Source organism: Periplaneta americana, chromosome 13 (genome assembly GCF_040183065.1).
Source record: "Periplaneta americana isolate PAMFEO1 chromosome 13, P.americana_PAMFEO1_priV1, whole genome shotgun sequence".
NCBI lineage: Eukaryota > Metazoa > Arthropoda > Insecta > Blattodea > Blattidae > Periplaneta > Periplaneta americana.
The window spans coordinates 146,945,966-146,971,741 of NC_091129.1; the positions used below are offsets into that span (position 1 = coordinate 146,945,966).

Genomic DNA, 25,776 nt, shown 5'->3' on the forward strand with positions numbered 1-25,776 from the left:
TTACCATTCGCGCGACCATACATAAAAATGATGTCAGCCTGCTCACGAAATGAATATCGTCCTGCCATGGTTGAACGAAACACGTTAACTCACTCCACGTTCACAATTGCAACGTTGAAGACAGACTAATGACAAATGACACATGTAAACAAGTCTCCATGGCAACACTTCGCCATCTGCAGTCCATTTCTGATACAACGAGTCACAGCCTTCTATGAATGAGTGCATAAAGAAATGAAGTTTTGAGGTTGGACCTCGAAGGCCGTTGAACGCAAACTTTTAGTAATAAATGAATAACGGGGAAACAAAGGATTATGGGACATATGTTCATATGAACTTTTTTCCTTCTTTTGGTTTAAGGAACCCATGCCTGAAGTTTGTACACGTATTTTTGATACACCCTGTATATATAAAGTGACATCAAAAACTTTTTCCTTGCATTTTTAACTATGTCCTGAATGTACCTATGCAGTGTAAAATATTACCATGGCAACTAAAACTTACCATTAAGGGGAGAGGATGGTATTTTTTTTTAACTTTTTTCCTATCTGGTGTAAAATATTAATTTTTTGTATGTAGAGAGCTCATACCTGTAGAAACTCAACCAAAAATATATATTTTGAAAAAAAAAAAATTATTTGGGGGCCCAGATTTGAAAAAAATATACCCAATGCAGGATTTTAATTAAATCGATATATCTAAACCATTTTTAAAGCTTTCATCCCGTTTTTTGCATATGTACTTTCAAAAGCATGCTCTACAAACTGTCTGTAACAGAATTCTGATATTAGTCCCTACATTTGTAAAATAAACAATTAAAATTTAATAACACTTTTCTGAATTCCTTTCTTGCAAACAAACGGACATAGTTTTAAAATGAAATCTATTAAAAAATTCTGTTACAGAGAAAAGTTTCCTAATAGTCTAAATAATGTGTGTTCTAGATTTCATGCATGTATCTTTAATAGTTCAGGAATTATATCCATTTTTGTCTGGCAATGTAGCAAAAAATGAAGTTACCGTAAACCGATAAAAGCGGGCGTGTGATTTAAAAATCCATAGCACAGGAAGTTTAAAAATGACGTCTCAACATCCGATGAGGGAACAAATACCCACGAAATGTTATGCAATGCATTCCACACATATCAAAGAGCATTTAAAAGAAAAAAACACTTTTTTTGAAAATTCAATTTACTGGAAGCAACAATAAAAGGGGTCGAGTGATTTAAAAATCCATAACGCAGGAAATTAAAAAATGGCGTCTCAACATCTGATAAGGGCACAAATACCCACAAAATATTATGCTATGCATTCCACACATAACAAAGAGCATTTTAAAGAATTTTTTTTTTTAATTTACTCATTTTTTCAACAAAAAATACCATCCTCTCCCCTTAAACAAAGCTTGCATGGTATAATCAAAAAACAAGGTACAATAAAAATGTAAGGAAAAAGTTTTTGATGCTTTTTTAACCGCCCTAATAAAGGTGTCATCTATTGAGAACTAGCGGAACTCTATCAAAATATGTCAATTTTTTATATATATATATATATATTTGGTTCTGACTTATTCCGTGGTTGGAAAGTTCGCTTATATGGGGGGAAAGGAAGTGGCGAGAATGAGTGGAGTTCCATACACCTGATAAAGTTACCTGATATTCATCCATAGGATGAACTAACACAGAGTCGAACTAAATAAATGTTAAAGAAAACATCCGAATTAGCCCAACACAGAGTCAAACTAAAGAAAAGAGATGTTTTCACTTGAAAAATAGCATTTTACTGATAAATTGCTATTAAATAGCATTTTTCTCACGATTTCGCAATTTAATATGAAATTCGCATTTTTTCGCACTTTCAATTCTGCTAGAAAATCATGCTAAATCACCTTCCAGATGAAGAAAAATAATTTATATCTCAGAATTAAAAAATTCGCGGATTTCGCAAATGTGAAATTTTCAGCTCAATAGTTCTTCTTCATGAAATCACAGCTTGCTGTTTGTATCCACTGCCGATTGTACGATTAATTTTGCCATTCTGTGATAGAAATGTTAATTTTAAGAAGTTCAAAGATCAAAGATGCCAGTACTGTGTACTATTGCGTATCACCAGGAAGAAAGGACTGGTGGTAATAATTCCATGTTAATATTAGTACGAATAGATAAACTAAATACAAAAACCGAACAATTTAGAACAGTGGACATGATACTATGGATGAACACCAGGTTACCAAGGACAATTCTACACTACACACCAACTAGGAGAGATTTGGGAAGACCCCAGAAAAGATGGATAGATAAATAAATTATTGGTAAAAGCTTGGAGTTCGAAAGAATCCTTGACTTTAATGATGAAGATGATAATTCCATGTTCATCCACAACAAACTACATACTAGGTTCAAAAAGTTCCCGGAATTTGTTAGCATCATAGAAACAACGTACCTTAAACACTATTCTACAGAATTCCCTTCAAAATAGTTGCCTTCCGCAACTACACACTTTTGCCAACGCGTGTAGAGTTCCTGGAAGCAGGCCTGGAAGCCATTTTGTGAAACCCGTCTTAGTGCTCTCGTCGCGTTTGCGATAACCTCTTCAGCATTGAATCTCCGTCCTTTCAGATGACTTTTCAGACGGGGAAACAGAAAGTAATCAGGTGGTGAGAGATCAGGAGAGTATGGTGGGTGATCCAAAGCAGTTATGTTGTGCCTGGCAAGAAAATTCTTTACAATAATTGCGCGATGAGCAGGTGCATTGTCACATGCATAAGGAACCAGTTTTTTTCTACCCACTTTTCTGGACGTTTCCTTCTCACTGCGTCCCAGAGGCGACGGAGGGTTTCTATGTACAATTCTTTCGTTACAGTACGACCTTCTGGAATGAACTCATGGTGCATGAGACCCTGAGAGTCGAAGAAAACTTCCAACATAACTTTGCTTTAAGTGTGCTTAAATGCGACAGGCTCATGTCAGTAGATTTACTGGCATGTGAAAGAACTCCTGCGGGACAAAATTCCGGCACATCCGGCGATGCTGATATAACCTCTGCAGTTGCGAGCGTCGTTAAATAAAGCATAACATTTAAAATAACTTTGCCTTTGGAAGTGTCCCTAGGAAATTTTTGCTTCCGAGGAGATGTTTTCGATTTCCACTCAGATGACTGTCGTTTAGGGACTGGGTCGTACAAGTAGCACCAGTTTCATTTTGTTTAAGAAATCACCATCTTCATCAGCCATACTGATCATGTCCCCAGCAAAACACAGAACTTGATGTTTGTACTTTGCTCTGTGGACATAATTACAAAATGCGACGAACAAACAAAACACTATGATAAACAATTGCCTACAACTCAAAACCAATAATTGCCATTATCAACAAACTTTAAGGAAATGACATCATGAATGTTACCAACAAAACAAATGTATAATATCCCTTGTTATATATTAATACGAAAAATGGTAGTAAAATTCCGGGAACTTTTTGAACCTAGTAGTATAAATTACTGTTGAGACTGGAAGCTGGGTGACTTCCCCTTTATAGATCGTTAGTTATCTCATGAAACTAAAGGCATACATGTGCCGTAGCTTATTCTAACAACCTTATGGTGGGACTCGCTAGCTGCGTGGAAGCATATTGATAGAAGGAAGCTTCTCATTTCACTTCCTTCTTCCCCTTCTACACAAGTAGGTTTCATGAGATAACAAATGACCTATCCCTTACACCTAATTTGTCAGGTTCCATGCAACCACCAAAACTGTGCAGAAGGTACCTTTTTATATCAACAGACAATACAGCAAGCAAAAGACATTCATCTTAAAACAAGATAATGTAAAGCTTACTGGACTCTGAATGTAATATTCGCCCATTTTCATTTTCAGGTACTAATTCTGCATCATCTGCGTCAGTTTCATTCCAATCACGTAACAACTCCTTCAGTACAGGATTCTGTGCACCATCAGAAATTGTAGAAGTCCACTGAATGTCGTGATGGTCTGTTGAATGAGTTTCCAGTATTTCAACATCTGGAATGGATATCTTGTCTTCCGAAATATTATTGAGTTGCCTCTTATCCAACTGAGATTGCCTGAAAAACTGACAACCAAAATAAATTTAAATAAGTTTATAACTTCGTAAATATATCACATTAACAAGCCAGTCCGGTTTCTTCAACCTTTGTTAAAATGCACCTAGCATAGCATAAATTAACTGTAAGATACTTACTTACTGGCTTTTAAGGAACCCGGAGGTTCATTTCCGCCCTCACATAAGCCGCCATTGGTCCCTATCCTGAGCAAGATTAATCCAGTCCCTACCATCATATCCCACCTCTCTCAAATCCATTTTAATATTATCTTCCCATCTACGTCTCGGCCTCCCTAAAGGTCTTTTCCCCTCTGGTCTCCCAACTAACACTCTATATGCATTTCTGGATTCACTCATACGTGCTACATGCCCTGCCCATCTTAAACGTCTGGATTTAATGTTCCTAGTTATGTCAGGTGAAGAATACAATGTGTGCAGTTCTGCGTTGTGTAACTTTCTCCATTCTCCTGTAACTTCATCCCTCTTAGCCCCAAATATTTTCCTAAGAACCTTATTCTCAAAAACCCTCAATCTCTGTTCCTCTCTCAAAGTGAGAGTCCAAGTTTCACAGCCATACAGAACAAGCGGTAATATAACTGTTTTATAAATTCTAACTTTCAGATATTTTGACAGCAGACTAGATGACAAAAGCTTCTCAACCGCATAATAACACGCATTTCCCATATTTATTCTGCGTTTAATTTCCTCCCTAGAGTCATTTACATTTGTTACTGTTGCTTCAAGATATTTGAATTTTTCCACCTCTTCGAAGGATAAATCTCCAATTTTTATAGTTCCATTTCGTACAATATTCTGGTCACGAGACATAATCATATACTTTGTCTTTTCGGGATTTACTTCCAACCCTATCTCTTTACTTGCTTCAAGTAGAATTTCCGCGTTTTCCCTAATCGTTTGTGGATTTTCTCCTAACATATTCACGTCATCTGCATAGACAAGAAGCTGATGTAACCCGTTCAATTCCAAATCCTCTGTGTTATCCTGAACTTTCCTAATGGCATATTCTAAAGCGAAGTTAAAAAGTAAAGGTGATAGTGCATCTCCCTGCTTTAGCCCGCAGTGAATTGGAAAAGCATCAGATAGAAACTGACCTATACGCACTCTGCTGTAAGTTTCACTAAGACATATTTTATTTAATCGAACTAGTTTCTTGGGAATACCAAATTCAATAAGAATATTATATAAAATTTCTCTATTAACCGAGTCATACACCTTTTTGAAATCTATGAATAACTGATGTACTGTACTCTTACACTCCCATTTTTTCTCCAATACTGTCGAATACAAAAAATCTGATCAATAGTCGATCTATTATGCCTGAAACCACACTGATGATCCCCAATAATTTCATCTACATATGGAGTTAATCTTCTCAAAAGGATATTCGACAAAATTTTGTACGACGTCAACAGAAGTGATATTCCTCGAAAGTTACTACAGTTAGTCTTGTCCCCCTTCTTAAAAATAGGTACGATTATGGACTCCTTCCATTGTTCTGGTACAATTTAATTAACTGTAAGTTAAAAGTACAAATTGCTGTTAAAAATATTGCGTTTCTTCAACTTTACATTTCATCTTTCTGTTTGTTAACTCTCGGTTAGGACTGAGACTCTAGAGTTTAACCATGACCTACAATCAAGTACAGGCTCAATTCTGTTTTCTGAACTCTGACAATTGCAATTCTCTCTTGTTTCCGTTGTTTGATTCAGAGAGGATAGAAGTCTTTCTATTCTCTCAGGTTTGATTTATGATTCTTTCCATCGTCTGTATCACAGTAGTATGGAGCTGTATTAGTATTGCTGTAGGGAAATGGAAAACACTGGAACAAAAAGAAATCGTAGAACTAATTTCTCTTCATTCTAGAGAAGCCTTCTGCTGGAAATAATTTCGCAGTATAAACCAATTATTGAGAATAAACAAACAAATGGATCTATGCTGAAAGCAAAAAGTGAGGGTTGGCAGAAAATAGCCTACACCTTTGTATCAACTTCTGCTCTGTCAAGCCACTGAAAACATCCGCTCTGTTTATGTATTCATAGATATCTTTATTTATTTTTTTATTTTAGTAGGTTATTTTACGACGCTTTATCAACAGCTTTGGTTATTTAGCATCTGAATGAGATGAAGGTGATAATGCCGGTGAAATGAGTCCGGGGTCCAACACCGAAAGTTACTCAGCATTTGCTCATATTGGGTTGAGGGAAAACCCCGGAAAAAACCTCAACCAGGTAACTTGTCCCGACCAGGAATCGAACCCGGGCCACCTGGTTTCGCTGCTAGACTTCATAGATATCATTTTCTAAATAATCAAGATATAGAAGTTCAGCATCTAACGCACCAGCCATATTGGATACTTCTATGCTAACAGAAAGTTAATTGATTTAACTGCATGAAATTAAGCAGTTAAACTAACATGGGTTTTAACAGCCTGTTAGTATTAACAGTAGTTGAAGAAATGCTTCAACTGTTAAGTTTACAGTTAAAATGCAGTAATACACTTATAATTTAATTTGCTAATGGCTTCATTGCCAAATGCAAGGCACTAGACAACAACTTATAATTTAACAAAGGTTCAAGAAACCAGGCCTATGTGGGACAACATTTTCAAGAATTTTTGCAATGTTCAACACCATCCTTCACTGTACCTAATTATTTTCAACAATACACTGTAATTTTGTCTCGTTCTAGAAACCTCGATAATTAGTGTCAATAGTAGACAAAATGACTACTGTGAAGAAAAATACATTGTATAAAAATGCAATAAATTCAATAAAAGATCAGTGATTTTGAATTACTTGCAACAAATTGATGGCTAAGAAGTGATACCTCGTATCTACAAAAATGGTAATTTAGTTTAATTAGATTATTATTTAGAATAACTACATTATTATTATTATTATTATTATTATTATTATTATTGTATTGTGGGTCCCTATCACTATGGCATGGCACGTCCTCAGGTTGCGGATAGAGGAGATGCCTCGAGCGATCAATTAATGCAATCTTTGGAAAAAGGCACATAGGCACATCAGTTCAAATTTCGATACTGTATCACTGTACTGCAATGATCTATAACTGCGACGTCAGTTTAATTTTAAAATAACTGCCACCAATATTCGACAAAAAAAAGACACAATAAAAGTTAATTAAATTGTAATTAGAAAGACAAAACATCCTTTGTTGCTCAAACACTAACAAATTAGACACTCAAAATACATCATTTATATTCTATTGTTTCTAATTACAATATTAAATACATTACTGCACTACTGTACAGTACGTTGTTAGATTCAGCTTTTATAAGTTTTTACAGTTCGGTTTGCTTATCTAGTATGTACTGTACTGTGTTTATACTACAGCTGTGTGTCAACTGTTGCTGTTTCAATCTTTCGTATACCTTCACCGAAGTAAAAAAAAAAAAGCCCTGAAAGATTAATCGAGAGTTTACTGTAAGAAGTTTATCTATTTTGAGAGAAACTACTTTTTAAAACAGTTTTTTGATTCACCTGCAAATTCACAGGTACGAGGTATCACTTTTTAGCCATCGAAATATCATAAGGTAAACTATTATCTTCAATTTATAGAGGTCACTATTTTTATGAATAATGCAATTTCAATTTAAATTCATGAGTTTTTAACATAACTTACTTCAGCTTCTTCCTTAGTTTCCTCAAACGAAATTGGCACAGGGTTTTCTTCTTCTTTTATGTCACAAAATTTGTCATCTTGAGGTACAAATTCTACAACTGAATCTTCTGAATCAATCTCAATTTTCACTACATCCTCCTTCCACTGAAAAAAGGGGTTAAACACACTTGTTGGATTTCAACAAAAGATTACTGCAGACAAGAAAAAAATAAACAAGCAAATAAATAAAGCAATGAACCAACAATCTACTTTGTATTATATTCTACAAAACAATACAATACTACTGATAAAAAAAAAACTTTTGTGCGAGATCGTGCGTATTTGCTTGGTTTCCACACAAAACCAACCCACGGTAAGTCTAAAATTCCACATTCAGTATTCCCAACCGAACACACATAACAATTTCCCTCTTCTTACCGCTTAAGTGACATATTCATTTTACTGCTTTAGGCTTTTAACATATTATTTTTAGAGACGTTCAATATAGTAATAATTATAAACTGGAAACTTACCACTGCAATTTCACCTAAATTGCACTGTTAATTATTATTTTCAAATATTTGCAAAAATTAAGTAAACTCTACAACTCCACTAAAGTTACTGCATTTCGTGATGCATGTAACATTAAGGAAGCCGTTTGTTTTAAGTTCACATTTATAGACTGGGGAGAAAAAAAGACAGACATATATCACGGCCTGTTGGAGTATAGTAAACACAGAAAACATTTTAAAGCAACAATGTTGAAGATAGATATTTTTGTTTTCCAAAATTGCCGTCATTGAACAGAAACCAAGATGGAGATTTCATTGCAACTAATTAGAAATTCCTCTTTCAGATATGTAATAAACGATCTTCGCACAAAATAATGTACGATACACGAGCGGTATGTTTTCTTTCAATTCTCAGAAATTAAAAAAGCTCAACTACGTTTCGCTTTTTCAAACTTTTCCTCGAACATGAAAACTTCAACATACCACTCTTGCAACGCATATTACTATTTCGTTTAATAAGCAGAAAAAATTCAATTCTAATAATATTTTCTAAAGTTCTGTCAGTCCCAATGTGTTGCAGATACCAGTACTCAAGCTCTACAGCATGTACCCAACTCTGAACAGGAGACTATCACTAATTTTTAAGAGAAGAATATAAACTTTACAGTACATAACATATGGAAGTGAGAACTTACCGAACATTTAGTGCTCGTATTCTCAGTTTCTGAATGCTTCACATGCAATGGATTTTGACTTTTTGCTTCTGTAGAATTAATACATTTCCTCTTTGAAGTATAATTCCTGAAAAATCAAGAGAAAATTATGAATTCAACATGTAATTTTACACTCTTGTTATACAACTATAGAGAACTTCACACAGAACTAACCATACACAGTTAAGACACATTCACAGTCTACTATATACAGTCGCGAAGCTCAATATGTAGTAAAAATGCAAACATGGGTAGTTGCCCACCACTAGGATCGCTACTATCGCCTCATCATCACAGATCTCTCCTAGCAGACGACAAAATATGTTACACTTTCGTTGTCGGGTTCTTTTGGAAAAATTAGCACCTTCCTTCCATTATTGAAATATTAAATGGATAAAGTTCATTTATTATTTTAATGAAGTATATTAAATTCCACCATAAACTCGAAGATACCTGCAAGAAATAGGTTAATATTATTTTTGTTTGTGCAAAACAAACTGAAATTTACTATAATCGCTTCACTCATTCAAGATTATAGCGATAATGAACTATGAAACCAATAAATATCAATTTGAATTTCCCTTTACAACAATAATATAATAACAATAATAATGGAAATATGAATTAATGGGAGTAACTTACGTGTATCGGTACCTGTAGTGTAGGCTTACGTAGTTAACAAAGTGGGATGAGGTTAAGCAATAATAATCATACCCGAATTGGAAATAAAACGTGATCAATAAATTTTATTGTAACAGACTTACTTTTTCTACGTCTCTAGTAAAGTAACAAATAAAAATAGCAACAAAATTAACAGCTATAATCAAAAACATATCCTTTGAAAAAAAAAGTAGGCCTAAGTTGTCTGAAAATGTACAATTATTCAAGGAATCAGCTGATACAGACGTAGAATTAGTGCAAAACTTTTGTTTCTCAGCTGCAGGTAATAACAGAACAGGTTTATTTGAAACATCAAATAAAGTTGGAACTGCATTCCAGATTAATTTATTTTTGTTTTCATACATAGATTGTGTGTTTTCGAAATGAAGAGAGCAAAACTTTATATTATTATAAAGATATGCTTCATTATTTGTCATTAGATCTTCCCTCTTGCTGTTTATTAACCACTTTTTGCATCTACAAGTAAAATAAGAAATACATGTTAGGATTTTTTCTTCACAAGCATCAATGAGAAATACGCAACAACCTAGCACTTGATGGAAATACGACACAGTCGACAATAAATCCAAAGTCGACAGTGGACTGTTTATTGTTTCTAGTTGCTAACCGCTTGGAGCATTTTATCGCGAGATTTGCAAAAAATCACCTCAAGCTTCGCGACTGTGTATAGTAGACTGTGATACATTTGTTAATTAAGTCATAAATGATAGTCACTTCTAGACTCAATCACAACTCAGTTTTCTGACTTCTTAATGAATGGTAGATCATGTGAGATTGCCAGTCAGGTTTCTCCAATCTTTTCCTGCAGACCAAACTGTGAACAATGCAGAGTACCGTCACAATTTTATGGAATTTGTTGAGCAACTGGACGATGTAGAGCTGGGTCAAGGGTCCTGCCTTGAGCAAAAGGGAGGAGATCTTCAGCATTTTCTGAAGGTGTTAGTATAATAATCTCCCAAATTCGCTACATTTGAGGTATAAAAATTTGTGGTTAGCATCATTCTTGTTGAAATAAATAAAGAAAAAAATAATTAAAATTAAAAAATATTGGAAGTCTTTTAATCATAAAACAAATTTTTGTTACTTTCTTTTATGGTCAATTCTTAATGATAAAGGTACGGTCACACGTCGCTACTTTTGTAGCGCTGCAGTACAAAAAACTGCGCAACTCTTGTACTGCGACGTGTGAACAACGGTGCAACCCGAAAAGTAGCGGCTGCCGAACCTGCTGCCCACTACTTTTCCATGCTGCGCGCAGCTTAAAAGTAGCGACGTGTGAACAGGGTTCTCAGGGTTGCAGCCGCAGCATTTTTGATATCGGTTTTGTTGAAACTTTTGCTGTGGTTGCAACCAGTGTTACCACCCAAATGTGTCAATGATACTTTCATTGTTTGGATATATTTTAATGTTAAATGTGATGAAAATAAATTATTTGTAACAGTTATTAAATACACAACACAGTCTGAGCATAACTGCTGACGATATAATTAATTTTTTTAATTTTCCTTAACGTAGTTCCAAACAGAAGGGTTGCCAACATTGATTACGTGAATATACTGTTGGTTATCATTTAAGTATATAGGCGTTTTTAAAAGCTTTATAGTAAAAATAATGTCAATTTCTGAATACTAGATATGACAGAAAAGCAAATAATAGATAAGGAATCTTTCGCATGAGTTTCTTAATAATGCAAACATAACCACAAAATGTATATTGAGAAGTCAACAAGGAGATGGAAACCTGCAGCATGACTGCGGCTGCAAAAGTAGCGCCTTGTATGTGAACAGACTCGACATCCAGTTGCAACTTTTGCAGCACTCGGGTTGCGCAGCACGAAAAGTAGCGTGCAGCGCGCTACTTTTGGCTTACGTGTGAACACAACACGCAACATTTGCAGCTGCAGTACAAATGTTGCACTGCAAAAGTAGCGATGTATGACCGTACCTTAAGTTAAGCTACAACCTATCAGTCCTAAAAATTCAAATAGCACTGATTTAAATAATATAATGTATGTAAAGAAAATAAGGTCTGGAAACTTTACTTCGAAATGTGTATTCAATTTTTAAACATCACTGTTGTCATGAGAAAATATATTTTATTCAGTCCTCGTATTCATTTGTCAAGTGTCTGTAGAATTATCTCACACTTTTCTCTTATTGTAGTACTAGCTGAAAGCACCCGACGCTGCCCGTGTTGTCCTTTTATTTTTTTCTTTTTATAATTACACTGGCCGTTAGACTTTTCGGAAAACTCAGGAACTCAACTATAAACAACCAAAACGAATTGTCTTTATTAAGCTTTTCTCGCCATGAAGATAAATTTTTAAATAGTGTCACTTACATGAATTAATGAACTTCTTAGCCAAATGTTTGAAAGGATTTACTCAATTTAAAACAACTGTAGATCAGGCAACGAAAGAAAACATTTCATCTCGTACCTTACATTCAAATGTTTTTTAAATTTCTATGTGTGTGTATATATCTATTTATTCTGGCGTAGTTAAGGCCATCAGGCCTTCTCTTTCACATTACCAAAAATACAAATGAAATAATAGAACAATCAAACTATAAAGTAAAACCAAACGAAAATTTATATAGGTTAAATGAGTTGGCATTGTCCTGTTGCAAAACAAAAACACTTCTCTGTCCCTATACGCCCACTTACCGTTATCTCAATGTTCTACAGATCTGACATTTATCTCTCCCGGTCAGTAACTGTTAAATTTCTTAGTCTTGGGAGTCAGCGTATTAAAAAAACATTACAATCTTTCGGCCATCTCCTTTCCTCCCTACCGCAAATGTGACGTTGCACAGAGGCAGAGATAAAATAATTATAAGATCTGTACATTGATCTGGAGCTGTATATTTCACGTAATTTCATGTCTATGTGTGCTTTCACTTGCATTTCAGAGACAGCTGACGATAAACAGGGAATTCTCTTGTTCCCAGTTTGAACTCATTGGGATGTCATTATGAGCCAAAATTTATCTCTCTGTCGGTCGTACCAAAGAATCAATATAATATATGTAGGACAATATCTAATTTATACTGGAGAATATTTTATCCTCTTATCACTGTGCGTCCGTTTATATCATACCCAGTTTTTTTAAATATGAATTGAGAAATTACATCTCACAAATTCAGAACATAAGCTATTAATTATATTACTTCTTATTTTATATAATTACAAAATACAGATAGGTCCTACGATATAAACTCGCAATAAGTCGTTTTTTAATATAAAGAATAATATTCTGGGGGACGTATACAGATATTTTAGAAATTAAGAGACTGTTCTTTCCACAACCCGTAGCATGTGATTATTCACTTCGAATTTCGCAATAACACATTTTCGGACATGAGCAACAATATTTTGAGAGACGTATATTTTAGAATTAATGCAGTGTTACTTTCAGTCATATTACGTACTCGTACATTCACATAATTTACTACATTAGGAACATGACAAAATTATCATTGAATTGCTTTTCGATATGAGTAAATTTTTTTCCATTCCTTAATATAAAATACAGTTGAGAATGTGAAAAACACGCATTTTTAAGTTAATGTCTGCAACTTTTGGCTACTGTCCTTGACCATAATTTTAATATGGTCATTACAAATGCTAGTCGCACTGAAAATCGAAATGGATGTTAGTGGGTAAAATAGGAATACGTGAGATAAAAAATCTCCTTTCGTTTTTCCAGTTAATATTGTCACTTTTATTACTACGTTTTGAATGAGTTTTTTCACACCAATTCTTGTTCCATTGCATGATTTTGGTGGGTCAATATTTCGCAATAGTACTATTGCTGATTCAATATTAAGTACGTATTAAAATAATTATGTGGAAGCAATCCTTGTAGTCTCAAAGAATTCAAGAATTAAGTTGAATAAAACACAACTTGCTCACTATCTACAACTGCATCAAGAAATTCATAATATGATCCTGGACTGCGTAAAGATATTTATTGCATGAATTGTCTAGATTTTAGCCTTCATGCTGTATCAATAATGTTATTTAATTTCATGTTATAATTTCCATGGCCTCGTGAAAGTCGATGTTGAATACAACAATAGAAAACAATTGACTATAGAAGATTGCAATTTAGTATTACACAGGAATGTTTGATCGTACTTATTTTTATTTTTTTATTGTCTAATTAATTTAACGTCCATTTGCACAATTTAATGTAGCCTATGTTCTTCTCCTGGTTATGAAGGTTAAATATGCAAACTTTGGCACATATCGGTCAAAGCGTGTAGATTTGTATGGAGAACATACATACATACATACATACCCACATTCACTTTTATATATTAGATTATCAAATCACATTTCGGATAGACTATTCCTGGAATTTTAAGATTCCTAATGTCTAGAGTAGATACAGGATATCTCAAAACTTGAAAGGTTTGTTTAAGATATTAGTTTCAGAACACCACACGGCACCATTCTGCTTTTATTTTTATAACATACATCATGATTATGAACTTGTTCTTGTTACATTTAGATCTGACAAGGAAGGCTCACCAAGTGATAATGGATTTTCACAACGATCTTTTCGTCATACGTTCCTTTTCAAATTAGAAATCTCTCTTTAAATTTCTCCATCCTGAGAAAGCCTAGCCTTTGAGATATGATTTTCCAAAATAATTGCTTGACACTTATCTAAGTCTGGTATCTCCATTATCATTGTGAAGAAGAAAATGTTTAAGGCCTCAAATGTACAGTAGCGTGCAAATTAATCCGAACACGACATATTTTTACATTTTCTGTCATTGTTGGCCTCACAGCTGCTCATACCGCTTTAATTGACATCTGTAGTACGTCTAATTCCATTGTTGAAGGTCCGTCGTTATTATTTTTTTTATAATATGTGGCATTTTGCCTGTCGTTTTGTACTTATAAGCATTTCAGTTGTGTTGAAGACTTAATACTGCAATCCTGTGTACATTCTGTCGTCTTCACAAATGGATACAACTCCACGAAAACGGTCTAAAATTATAACATTAGCAGAGCATTCTTCTATGACACATAGGCAAATTGCTGCAGAATGTCACATCGGTTTGGCTACTGTTAATTCGATCATGAAACGATACAGGGAGACTGGATCCATCACACCCCAGAAAAAAGGAAACTGTGGCCGGAAAAGGAAGACTTCACCTGCAGATGATCCTTTAATTGTCAGGAAAAGTAAATTAAATCCTAGACTAATTGCTGTCGACTTAACCCGCGAGTTAATGGCTACCACTGGGGCGAATATTCACGTCACAACAGTGCGGCGTAGGCTTTTGGAAGCTGGACGAAGGGCTCGTAAGCCTATTAAGAAGCAACTGCTAACCCCTGTTATGTGCAAAAAACGCTTAATGTGGGCAAAATTACATCAACACTGGACAGTGAATGACTGGAAGAATGTACTTTTTTCCAATGAGTCTCATTTCGAGGTCCACGGCCACCGTGTTTCTTACGTATGGAAAGGATCCGAAAAAGTAACAGCAGCTCATCTCCAACAAGCACCCAAATACCCCCCTAAAGTAGTGTTTTGGGGTTGTTTTACACATGAAGGACCTGGAGCATTAATACCTATCAAGGGAATGATGAATTCTGACAAATATATTCACTTATTGGAAACCAGAATCGTACTCTAGCTGCAAAAATCATTTCCGGATGGCAGAGGTGTGTTCCAACAAGACCTGGCACCATGCCATACGTCTCGAAAAACTACAGAATTCTTCAACAAGAAGAATATTCACGTACTCCCCTGGCCAGGCAACTCACCCGACATCAACCCCATTGAGAACTTGTGGTCAATTTGCAAAAGAAGAATGCAAAAAATGGATTGTTCTACAAAGGAGAAGATGATTTCTGCCCTCATTGGTGTATGGTTTCGCGATGAAGAAATGAAGAATATTTGTGGGAAATTAGTGGAATCCATGCCAAAACGTCTCAGAGCTATTATTAGGAACAAGGGAGGCCACATAGATTACTGAGGTATGTCTTAGATCCTTTTTTTTATCCCGTTTGAGTGTTTCTGCATAAGTAATTACGTTGTTCGGATTAATTTGCACGCTACTGTATATGCATTGCTCTCGAAATCTGGGAAGCTTATGAAAACTCACCACTTGAAGTTGTTTCAAGGAGTGTACTTTCCATCTGTCAGTGATCATACCATTCTTTTCATAGACTCGTGGAGACATTACCGAGGTAGACAGGCTATAGAAAGAATAACTCCAGAAGGTTAAACGGTGGAAGTGTTACTTACTTTTCTTGTTGGAGTGAAGCAGCGAGATTTTCACCTTCTTCAAATATGTTATATATGCTTTCAGCAGTTGTCTCACCATATCCTCCACTTGGTCCATCATTTGATGAATTCACACCAAGTAGTGGAATAACTTGTTCTGATCCTGGAGACTCAATATTTTCAATATCCTCCAAGTATGACTCATCACTTGTAGTGTCTTGCGTACTATCAAGACTTCCAGTATAACCAGGAAGATTTTCTAGTGGAGTGGTCTTAAATGGTGATGCACTCTCTGTAACAACAGAGGAAAACAAACACACAGGAATGTTTAATACAGAGAAACTCTCCATGCATTCCTTCTGCAATATGTAAGTGGTCCCTTAATTCTTATTCACTCATGACTTTTGTTAATTCAAAGCAACTTTGTATTTACTAATACCTGGGACTTGAAAATAGAAAAATTCCATACATTATGGAGTCAGTTTGATTACTTTTAAGGGGACACTCAACTATATTTTGGAACTCTTTTCCTCTTTGACCAATTTTTTTCAAATTTGGAGAAAAAGTTTAATATACACATGGAAAATAACATGCAAAATCTCAGCTCATTAGATCCAATACTTTTCAAAATAAAAAATATTTCAATTTTTAATCAATCGTTAATTGAAATATCACTTTTAATTATCATTTTTTATTTTTTGGCTTTGTGCATTTGACTATGCCTTCTCAATGAAGAGAGGAAGAATTCTGTGTATTGATTTAGTTCTGTCACGTAAATTAGTGTAAAAATGTAATTTTTTTATTTCTATGAATTAAATTTTAAATTTTTTAATGATTAAAATATCATAAACAGCTTCAAAAAGATAATATTGTAAAACTGATACACAAAATGACACATTTTCTCCAATTTTTAAGTTGAGTGTCCCCTTAAGACTGTGTACAGTTTCAAAAGGCTCATCAGTAGCTATGAAAGCGTTAGGTTCCCACGTTGGAGATTTAGGTTAAAATTCCTTTAAGCACAAAAGAATTTAGGTAATAAAAAAAGCACGCACGCACGCACGCACGCACGCACGCACGCACGCACGCACACACACACACACACACACACACACACACACACACACACACCAGTATTTATTCAATTATCCAGCAAAATCTCGTTTCCGGAACTTGTCTGGTCCCTTTGGTGCTGGTTAAGAGGGATTTTATTGTATTATACTAACACAGTGCATCATTAGTAAAGGCCCAGAGATCTAGTGAATTTTATGATGAATAAAAATGGTGTTGGAGTAGGATTATTTTTGGGGTACTCCCATTTCTACTCCTATTATTTCACCAATTCTCCACCATTGCTTCAATATTATCATCCCATGAGGAATTGTTAAACCATTTGACCTGGAAACTGATCAACAAATCAGAAACAGGAATAGAAAACTAGTACATTAAGTGATTAAAGGATAATGATTTGATACTAACTAGATGTACAAGGTAATTGATTTTCTTCTACTGCTGAATATCGCCGTTTAGAGGAGCGATGGGCTTTCGCTGAGCTCTGGTTCCTAACTTCTGTAAATGAAGTAAGTAGTCGCGTCCTAGCACAGCCAGATTTGAGTCTCTCTTCACTACTACTAGCTTGGACAGAATCCTGGAAAAAATTATATAACGATTAAATTAGCTCTATATTAGTAAGAATTGGCATAATCATATTTACAGTTGATATGTGATTTACATTAAAGAATAAAAAGAATATAACAGGAAAAAACACATGGTATTTATTGACTATTATTTTCTCACCACTGCCGGTTGAGATTCGATCCAGGAACCTTCACATTTTTTTCACATTTTAATTCTTTTTTTGTCCAGCACTTTAGCCATTAAGCCAAAAAGACAAGTTCCAAATCAACCATCAAAATAATTTATCTGTGGAATTGTAACGACTATTTATATGATAACAGTCATAAATAAAACAATAGATGATGTAACATATATGTAGCATTATTCGACCGAGGCAAGTGGAGCTGCGGGCGTAATGTGAACTATCACGATGCGGTATTACGAACGCAGGAGCAGTAGCACAACGGCTCCGGGCTGCAGGACTCCACTAGCCTTGGTCGAGTAATACTAAATATGTTGACAGATTATAAATTCATACTATTTAGTAGCAGACATTAGTTCGACTGTTGAAGCCAATGCCAGTATAATAGTTCAAAGCGAGGAAAATATATGACAGACTTTAATGTGGATATGGTATATGGTATATTTCTCAATATACTCGGTCCTGCTGGCCCTTCACATTTCTGTATTCGGGCCAGCATTTCCTTACTTACACTATTTACAATTTTAACAAAGCCGTGATGTGACCCTTGAAGCCTGTTCATGTTCCTTTCACTTTCACTTAATATTCATTTCTTGTCCTATTCCTACATTCAACTTCATTCCCCTTTTCTCATAACTAACTAAATACTGCCGTCTTGTAAATAACGTAATACATTTAACCTTACTTAATATAGAACCCTAACCCTAGTTGACTATTTCCCTAAAAATTTAACCCTATTATTAAATACACTGACTAAACACTTCTTATACTACACATTCGCGCTCGCAGCCTAGCACATTTGTTACACTTTATTTATAACCATATTTGAACAAAACTATTATTCAATAACCCTGAAAAAATGTCGCAGTTCAATTTGAATTATCCATTACATAACTTACACCAGCTATTATTTGAACCCACTAATACACCACTTTCTGAGATTATAAACAGTTTTTTTCTTCTCTATTGTCCCCTCGTTTCGCACTCTCAATATTTCCCCTTCTATTCCCCGCACTTATTTCATTTCCTCGATCACTACTCTCTTCTTTCGATGGTTCAGCATTCTTCTCTCCCCCCTTCTGCCTTCTAACTCCAAGGCCTCCAACTCTGTTGCTATTTGATGCTTTGCTAGCTTTGCCGACTTGGCCTTGGGGTGACGTCATTCCTGCTCGTCTACTTGATGCAGCCACTGCCTTCGAGTTCATCGCCTGAATGGAATCTGATGATAATGCTGATTTTCTCCGACATCCTTCTATCGCAATCTCCTGTGTCGCTGCCCTCTTGCCTTCCGCAACTTTACCTTTTCTATTCATTCCGCTATTATTTACAATTTCTCTTACTTTCTCCTTTATCTCTAATCTTTTTCTTTCATCAATGTTCTCATCATTTGACGGTGCATTTAAGTTTTCTAAACAAAATTCGACATCGAATAACTCTCCATTAATTTTCAATTTATCCTTAATTAATTTAGCGTAATGTCCATTTTGTCTAGCTGCTTTCATAAATGGCACTAAGACACTCCTTCTACACCTCATCTCGTATTCAAAATCTTCATCTATACTAATGCTCGAGTCTTTCAATGCTTTCTTACTATACATGATCTTCTCTTTAATCATCCTGTTTGCCAGTTTGACCAAGATGGGCCTATTTTCCCCATGACCCATTCTATACACTTCTTTCACTTCTCCATTTCCTATGTCAATACCTAACCACTCCCAACACACGTTCACTATCACTTCATACGTGTCCCAACACTGTTCTTGCACTTGCTCTTCAATACCAAAGAAGATCAGATTGTTCCTTCTTTTCTCTTCTTCTAAATATTTTACCTTCTTTTTTAATAGAATATTTTCCTTTTGAAGATCTTCCAGTTTGCTGTTAATGCTATCGATGGTCGCCTTTAGACTTAAGGTATCCATTCTCCACAGATCCTTCACCTCACTTGTTATTCACTATAAAATGGCTTCTGTATACTACTGAACTTTGCTAAGTTAGCGGGCTCGCGGTCAATCACGTCTTGCTCGGCTGATTGCTCATTGAGAACTGTTAATGTGGATAGATATTGTGACAGCGACGTGAGAATCGAACTCACGACCAGCGTCCCGCAAGAAAGCAGATCGCACAGGCTCCACGGAACATTGAGTGACGTCGCGCGGTGGAGAGAAGAGAGAGGGTGTATTACGTCACGCGACGAGTCTGCGCGCGCAGCTGCTACTTGACGCAGTGAATGTGGAACGACCTTCTCGACTATTCCAGACGTCTGTCGATGTAGAGATATTGAGATAATTCTCTACACACCTGTAGAAGGTTCTCGCAACTATGATTTTGCTATAAAAGAGCAGGCGCCAGCGAACTAGACAGAGTGTTCAGTTATTCAGTCAGTGAGAAAGCCAGAGCAAGCAAGCCAGCCGGAGTTCGACTCGAGTGTGCGTCCGCATCTGCGTCAGCATCCGAAGGCCTGAGTTCGAGTGCAGTGGACCGCAGTTGGAGGGACCTGAGTTCGAGTGCAGTGGACCGCAGTTGGAGGGACCCGAGTTCGAGTACAGTGAACTGTCTCTGAAGGTCTGTGGTTCGAGATACCGTGAACTCGAGTGACTGAGATAGAAGAACTGTGAACTGAGAACTGGTAGTTCTGATTTGTAAATAGTGCTTTGTAAATATTAGTTTAGATTAACAGTTCATTGTTGTGCGTAATAGTCCAAGTAAATTGTCATTGTCGTCGGTGGAGTGCTATAACGAATACGGTGTTGAGTGGAGATCCAATTGTTGACGAGAGCGTTTAAGGTGAATTGTAGAAAGGAATTATTGTTGTGACGAATAAATTACATTGTTGTAACTAATAAAATTCACAATATTATATTGTCACTAGAAAGTGTAGGAAGAAGTGTTCATTTTTCTATAGAATGTACTACTGTTATTACCAGACATTATTTCAAGTATGGAAACCAGTGGTAGTAGTATAGTGCAATGCAAGAAAATATACGACAGACTTTAACGTGGATAGATATTATATTGTCACTAGAAAGTGTAGAAAAAAGTGTTCAGTTTTGTAGAGAATGTAACTTACTTCCATCAGAAGAACCTTTGAACTATGTGGATTGTGAAAACCAATTGAAAGTTAAAACTCACAAACGATCGTCAAAAAATACCGTTCTTATATATTGTTTGTTGCCTTTATGAAATTTCTTTACTAATAACTAGTAGTGAAAGTAAATTAAGCATAGTTACCATACGAGTATATTTTTTTTTACAAGACATCACCAAAGTGTACCCAAGATACTGCAAGAGAAATTAAGTCCAGAAGCTTATGCCACTCGAACAGTCGAATGATGAATAAACAGAATGGGAGTACTAAATATTATATACACTTAATTTAATCACATTAACTCTATAATATATAACCAAATAAATAAAAAGAAAAAAAAACATTGCGGTATACGAGGCCTGTCTAAAAAGTATCTGACCTTTAGCCAGAAAAAATATTTCAAATACCTGACGGGGTTGGGACCCTAAGCCCCTTCAAAGTAGGACCCTTGTGCTTGCACACACTTAGCCCACCGATCCTTCCACTGCCGGAAACACCTCTGGAAGTCTTCTTTTGGAATGGTGTTCAGCTCCGTCGTCGCGTTCTGCATTATCTCTTCTCTACTCTCAAAACGGGATCCTTTCAGTGGTGTCTTCAATTTTGGAAACAACCAGAAGTCGCAAGGAGCCAGGTCTGGAGAGTAGGGAGGTTGGCAAACGGTTGTAATTCCAGTTTGGCCAAGAAAGTGTGGATCAATTGGGATGAATGTGCGGGGGCATTGTCGTGATGCAAGTGCCAGTTGTTCGCCGTCCACATGTCTGATCTTTTGCGCCGAACTGCATCACGGAGTCGCCGGAGAACATCGTGATAGTACTCCTTTGTCACCGTTTGTCCTTCTGGTGCGTATTAGTGATGCACAATTCCACGGACATCAAAGAAAACAGTCAGCATCACCTTGAATTTGCTTCGCACCTGCCGCGCTTTCTTCGGCCTTGGAGACTCGGGATGCTTCCACTGCGATGACTGTCTTTTTGTTTCTGGGTCGTACCCGTACACCCATGACTCATCTCCAGTTATCACGGTGTTCAGAAACCCAGGATCAGTGTTGGCGGTGTCCAGAAGGTCCTGTGCAACGTCACGACGGAGGTCTTTTTGTTCCGGGGACAACAACTTGGGCACGAATTTCGCAGCCACTCGGTTCATGTTCAAATCATCACGCAAAATTGCATGTGCAGAATCTTTACTCACTCCAACCTCTTTGGTAATCTCCCGCACGGTCAAACGACGAGCAGTTTGGGGCCTGCCACAACGCTGCTCACTCTCCGCTGATGTGCGGCCATCTTTGAATCGGTAGAACCACTCCTTAATTTGTGTTACACCCATTGCATCTTCCCCAAACACCTGCTGAATCTTACGAATTGTTTGACTTTGAGAATCACCAAGCTTTTGACAAAATTTGATGCAGTATCTTTGCTCAATTCGTTCAGTCATCTTGCGAGAAAACTAAATCCGACAAACACTTAGAACAGCACCTTACTTGGCGACCACCAGCCAGTGACTGGCACAAGTGAATGCAATGAAAAAATTCAAGCATGCGCATTACGGTTCCTCCTTCCAACGTGCACAGTGGCGCCGCCTTAGAATCACTACTTTGCGAGGGAAAATTTAAGGTCGGATACATTTTAGACAGGCCTCGTATACCTACTATAATTACTTTCTGACGTCATCAGTGACATCATACCTTTCCATCGTATTTTTAAATTTACCGAAAATTAATACCTGTGTTACTGCCTTTCCAGATTTGACAGCAGTGAATAAAAAATTTAACTGGTCAATCAAACTACTCGGTTGCTGCTGTGTTATCAACATTGCTGTGGAATGCTCAAGTAGTTTCACAAACTCTTGAACTGAAGCAGAGAAAAGTACAATTATTTCAACAGTTTTACTACCCTTCTCTCACGACAGCTTTCATTTACAGCAGATGCTAACTTGTCTTTATTTCCAGTAATTATCTGGCCCTACTTTCCAACACTCCTACCTGTCGCACTAAACAACACAATTATTTTTTAGTATTGTCTCGAAAACCACTGTCACATTATTTTCTTCAATAAAATTAAGAAATATTACCCTCTTTTCAATTATTCATCTATCACAGATTCAGACGTATTATATTTTGCTATTAATTGGTATAATGTTATTTCAGCAGGAAGTGAAGAAGTCAGGAGTTTTCTATGAAATTTCCTTAAGACACTTTATTGATGAGTAGTACTTACTTACTTACAAATGGCTTTTAAGGAACCCGAAGGTTCATTGCCGCCCTCACATAAGCCCGCCATCGGTCCCTATCCTGTGCAAGATTAATCCAGTCTCTATCATCATACCCCACCTCCCTCAAATCCATTTTAATATTATCTTCCCATCTACGTCTCGGCCTCCCTACAGGTCTCTTTCCCTCCGGTCTCCCAACTAACACACTATATGCATTTCTGGATTCGCCCATACGTGCTACATGCCCTGCCCATCTCAAAAGTCTGGATTTTAAGTTCCTAATTATGTCAGGTGAAGAATACAATGCGTGCAGTTCTGTGTTGTGTAACTGTCTCCATTCTCCTGTAACTTCATCCCGCTTAGCCCCAAATATTTTCCTAAGCACCTTATTCTCAAACACCCTTAACCTATGTTCCTCTCTCAGAGTGAGAGTCCAAGTTTCACAACCATACAGAACAACCGGTAATATAACTGTTTTATAAATTCTAACTTTCAGATTTTTGGACAGCAGACTGGATGATAAGAGCTTCTCAACCGAATAATAACACGCATTTCCCATATTTATTCTGTGTTTAATTTCCTCCCGAGTGTCATTTATATTTGTTACTGTTGCTCCAAGATATTTGAATTTTTCCACCTCTTCGAAGGATAAATCTCCAATTTTTATATTTCCATTTCGTACAATATTCTGGTCACGAGACATAATCATATACTTTGTCTTTTCGGGATTTACTTCCAAACCGATCGCTTTACTTGCTTCAAGTAAAATTTCCGTGTTTTCCCTAATCGTTTATGTATTTTCTCCTAACATATTCACGTCATCTGCATAGACAAGAAGCTGATGTAACCCGTTCAATTCCAAACCCTGCCTGTTATCCTGAACTTTCCTAATGGCATATTCTAGAGCGAAGTTAAAAAGTAAAATCGATGAGTAGTAGTAGTAGTAGTAATAATAATAATCCGTGGCGCTACAGCCTTTAAAGGGGCTAGACCGACCAGCTGGCTGCTGGCCTCACGCCCACATGCCGAAGCAGAGGTGAACGATCATCCAACCAGAATGGAGGTATCGTGTGGTTAGCACGATGATCCCCCCAGCTGTTATAGCTGGTATTCGCAACCGGATTTCACTACCTATCGTAAAATCGTAGCTGGGTGAGCACCGGTCCCATACACTGGTCGAAATTTCATGAGAAAATTTCTTCCCCCATGAGGACTTGAATCAGCACGCATTCCGTAACGTGAGTCCTAGGCGGGATGCCTTAGATCGCGACGCCTTAGTGACTCATAAAAATTCGTTGTATGAGAATATATTTCACTCTTAGAACACAACTATGCACTGATGGCATTACTTTGTTTCTGACAATAATACAAATAATTTATTATGTACTGAAGAATCTACTATGAAACTACGTAAAGATAAAGCTAAGATAAGCCTATTTACGCCCCTGTAGGGCAATGTTAATGTTATGTTTTTATCTAACGACGCTCGCAACTGCAGAGGTTATATCAGCATCGCCGGATGTGCTGGATTTTTGTCCCACAGGAGTTCTTTTACATGCCAATAAATCTACTAACATGAGCCTGTCGCATTTAAGCACATTTAAATGCCATCGACCTGGCCCGGGATCGAACCCACAACCTTGGGCATAGAAGGCCAGCGCTATACCACTCGCCAACCAGTGAAGGGCAATAGCTTCCTGTTAAGTGTTTAGCTCTTAGATACAGTAGTGCTCAAAAATATTTTGTAGAAAGCATATGAAGAGTTCGCAGGAAAAACGATGAACGTCACATATCTGTTAAGTATTAGATAATGATCTAATTGAGTCTATAACTGCAAGATGTAGTACTGTTTCTATAGAAAATAAAGGAAAGGATTACTGTATTCGTGGTGATAATTCTCCTTTTTAAGAACAACATTAAATTTCGCAGTGATCCAATGAATTAGATAATGACATCAACCTTAAGAAAACTGTGACATTCATAGTTTTTCCCGCGAACTCTTGATATGTTACAATTACATAAAGATAAGTATTGAATAGAAAAAAATGTATTTATAATACATTTAGTACGAAAATACATTTAGTTTACACAGAGTTATCTTGCACAAAAAATAATTGAAAATTCTTCTGGATCAAAAGTAATTTGTAAATTTAAGTATCGGTATGTAATAATAAAACAAATATATTCTGGACTCTGAGAATAAAATTAGTATTTCGTTGCAAACCCCTGAGCTTCGATCACTGTAGCACATCTGTTTGACATTGAATTCACAAGATTTTGCAATCGCTCCAGTGGAAGTTGTGACCATTCTTTCAATAAGACAGCAAAGTACTGATCCTTATTTGTGTAACTTCTATGATGAAGACGTCGATTCAGTTCATCTCAGAGATGTTCAATAGGATTAAGATCCGGACTATTTTACAAGCTGAACTAAAAGGAGAGGCTACTCATCAATTAGCACTGGTCAGCTTGATGAGTTAATGACCGAATTTGTATAATTTTTCTCTATTCAATACCTAATTCCCTCTTTACCCTTTCCTATCCAGTTCTCTGACTGAACTCTTGCTTTCTTCGATCCCGATAGTATTAGAGCATTCGAGGCCTAGGGGTTAATTTCACTTTCCTTCCTACCGTTTCTACTTCTCTGTCCCTAGTGCTGACCTGCTATGGCCTAGGGGTTAATTTCACTTTCCTTCCTACCGTTTCTACTTCTCTGTCCCTAGTGCTGACCTGCTATGGCCTAGGGGTTAATTTCACTTTCCTTCCTACCGTTTCTACTTCTCTGTCCCT

The 25,776-nt window shown here is 36.4% G+C and overlaps 1 protein-coding gene across 3 annotated transcripts in view; it reads right to left on the reverse strand.

The window, feature by feature from the left end:
• Positions 1–25,776, reverse strand: part of LOC138712524 (golgin subfamily B member 1-like) — a 65,031-nt gene that overhangs the window by 31,882 nt on the left and 7,373 nt on the right. For all 3 annotated transcript variants that reach the window (XR_011335730.1, XM_069844421.1, XM_069844420.1), the window contains exons 3-8: positions 22,498–22,625; positions 17,354–17,522; positions 15,899–16,169; positions 8,935–9,040; positions 7,749–7,892; positions 3,836–4,088 (exon numbers count right to left, since the gene is read on the reverse strand). Coding sequence is in view for 2 of the 3 variants with exons in the window: in XM_069844421.1 (XP_069700522.1) it covers positions 3,836–4,088; positions 7,749–7,892; positions 8,935–9,040; positions 15,899–16,169; positions 17,354–17,522; positions 22,498–22,625 (1,071 nt within the window). In the remaining variant the exon portion in view is untranslated. The remainder of the gene's footprint in view (positions 1–3,835; positions 4,089–7,748; positions 7,893–8,934; positions 9,041–15,898; positions 16,170–17,353; positions 17,523–22,497; positions 22,626–25,776) is intronic.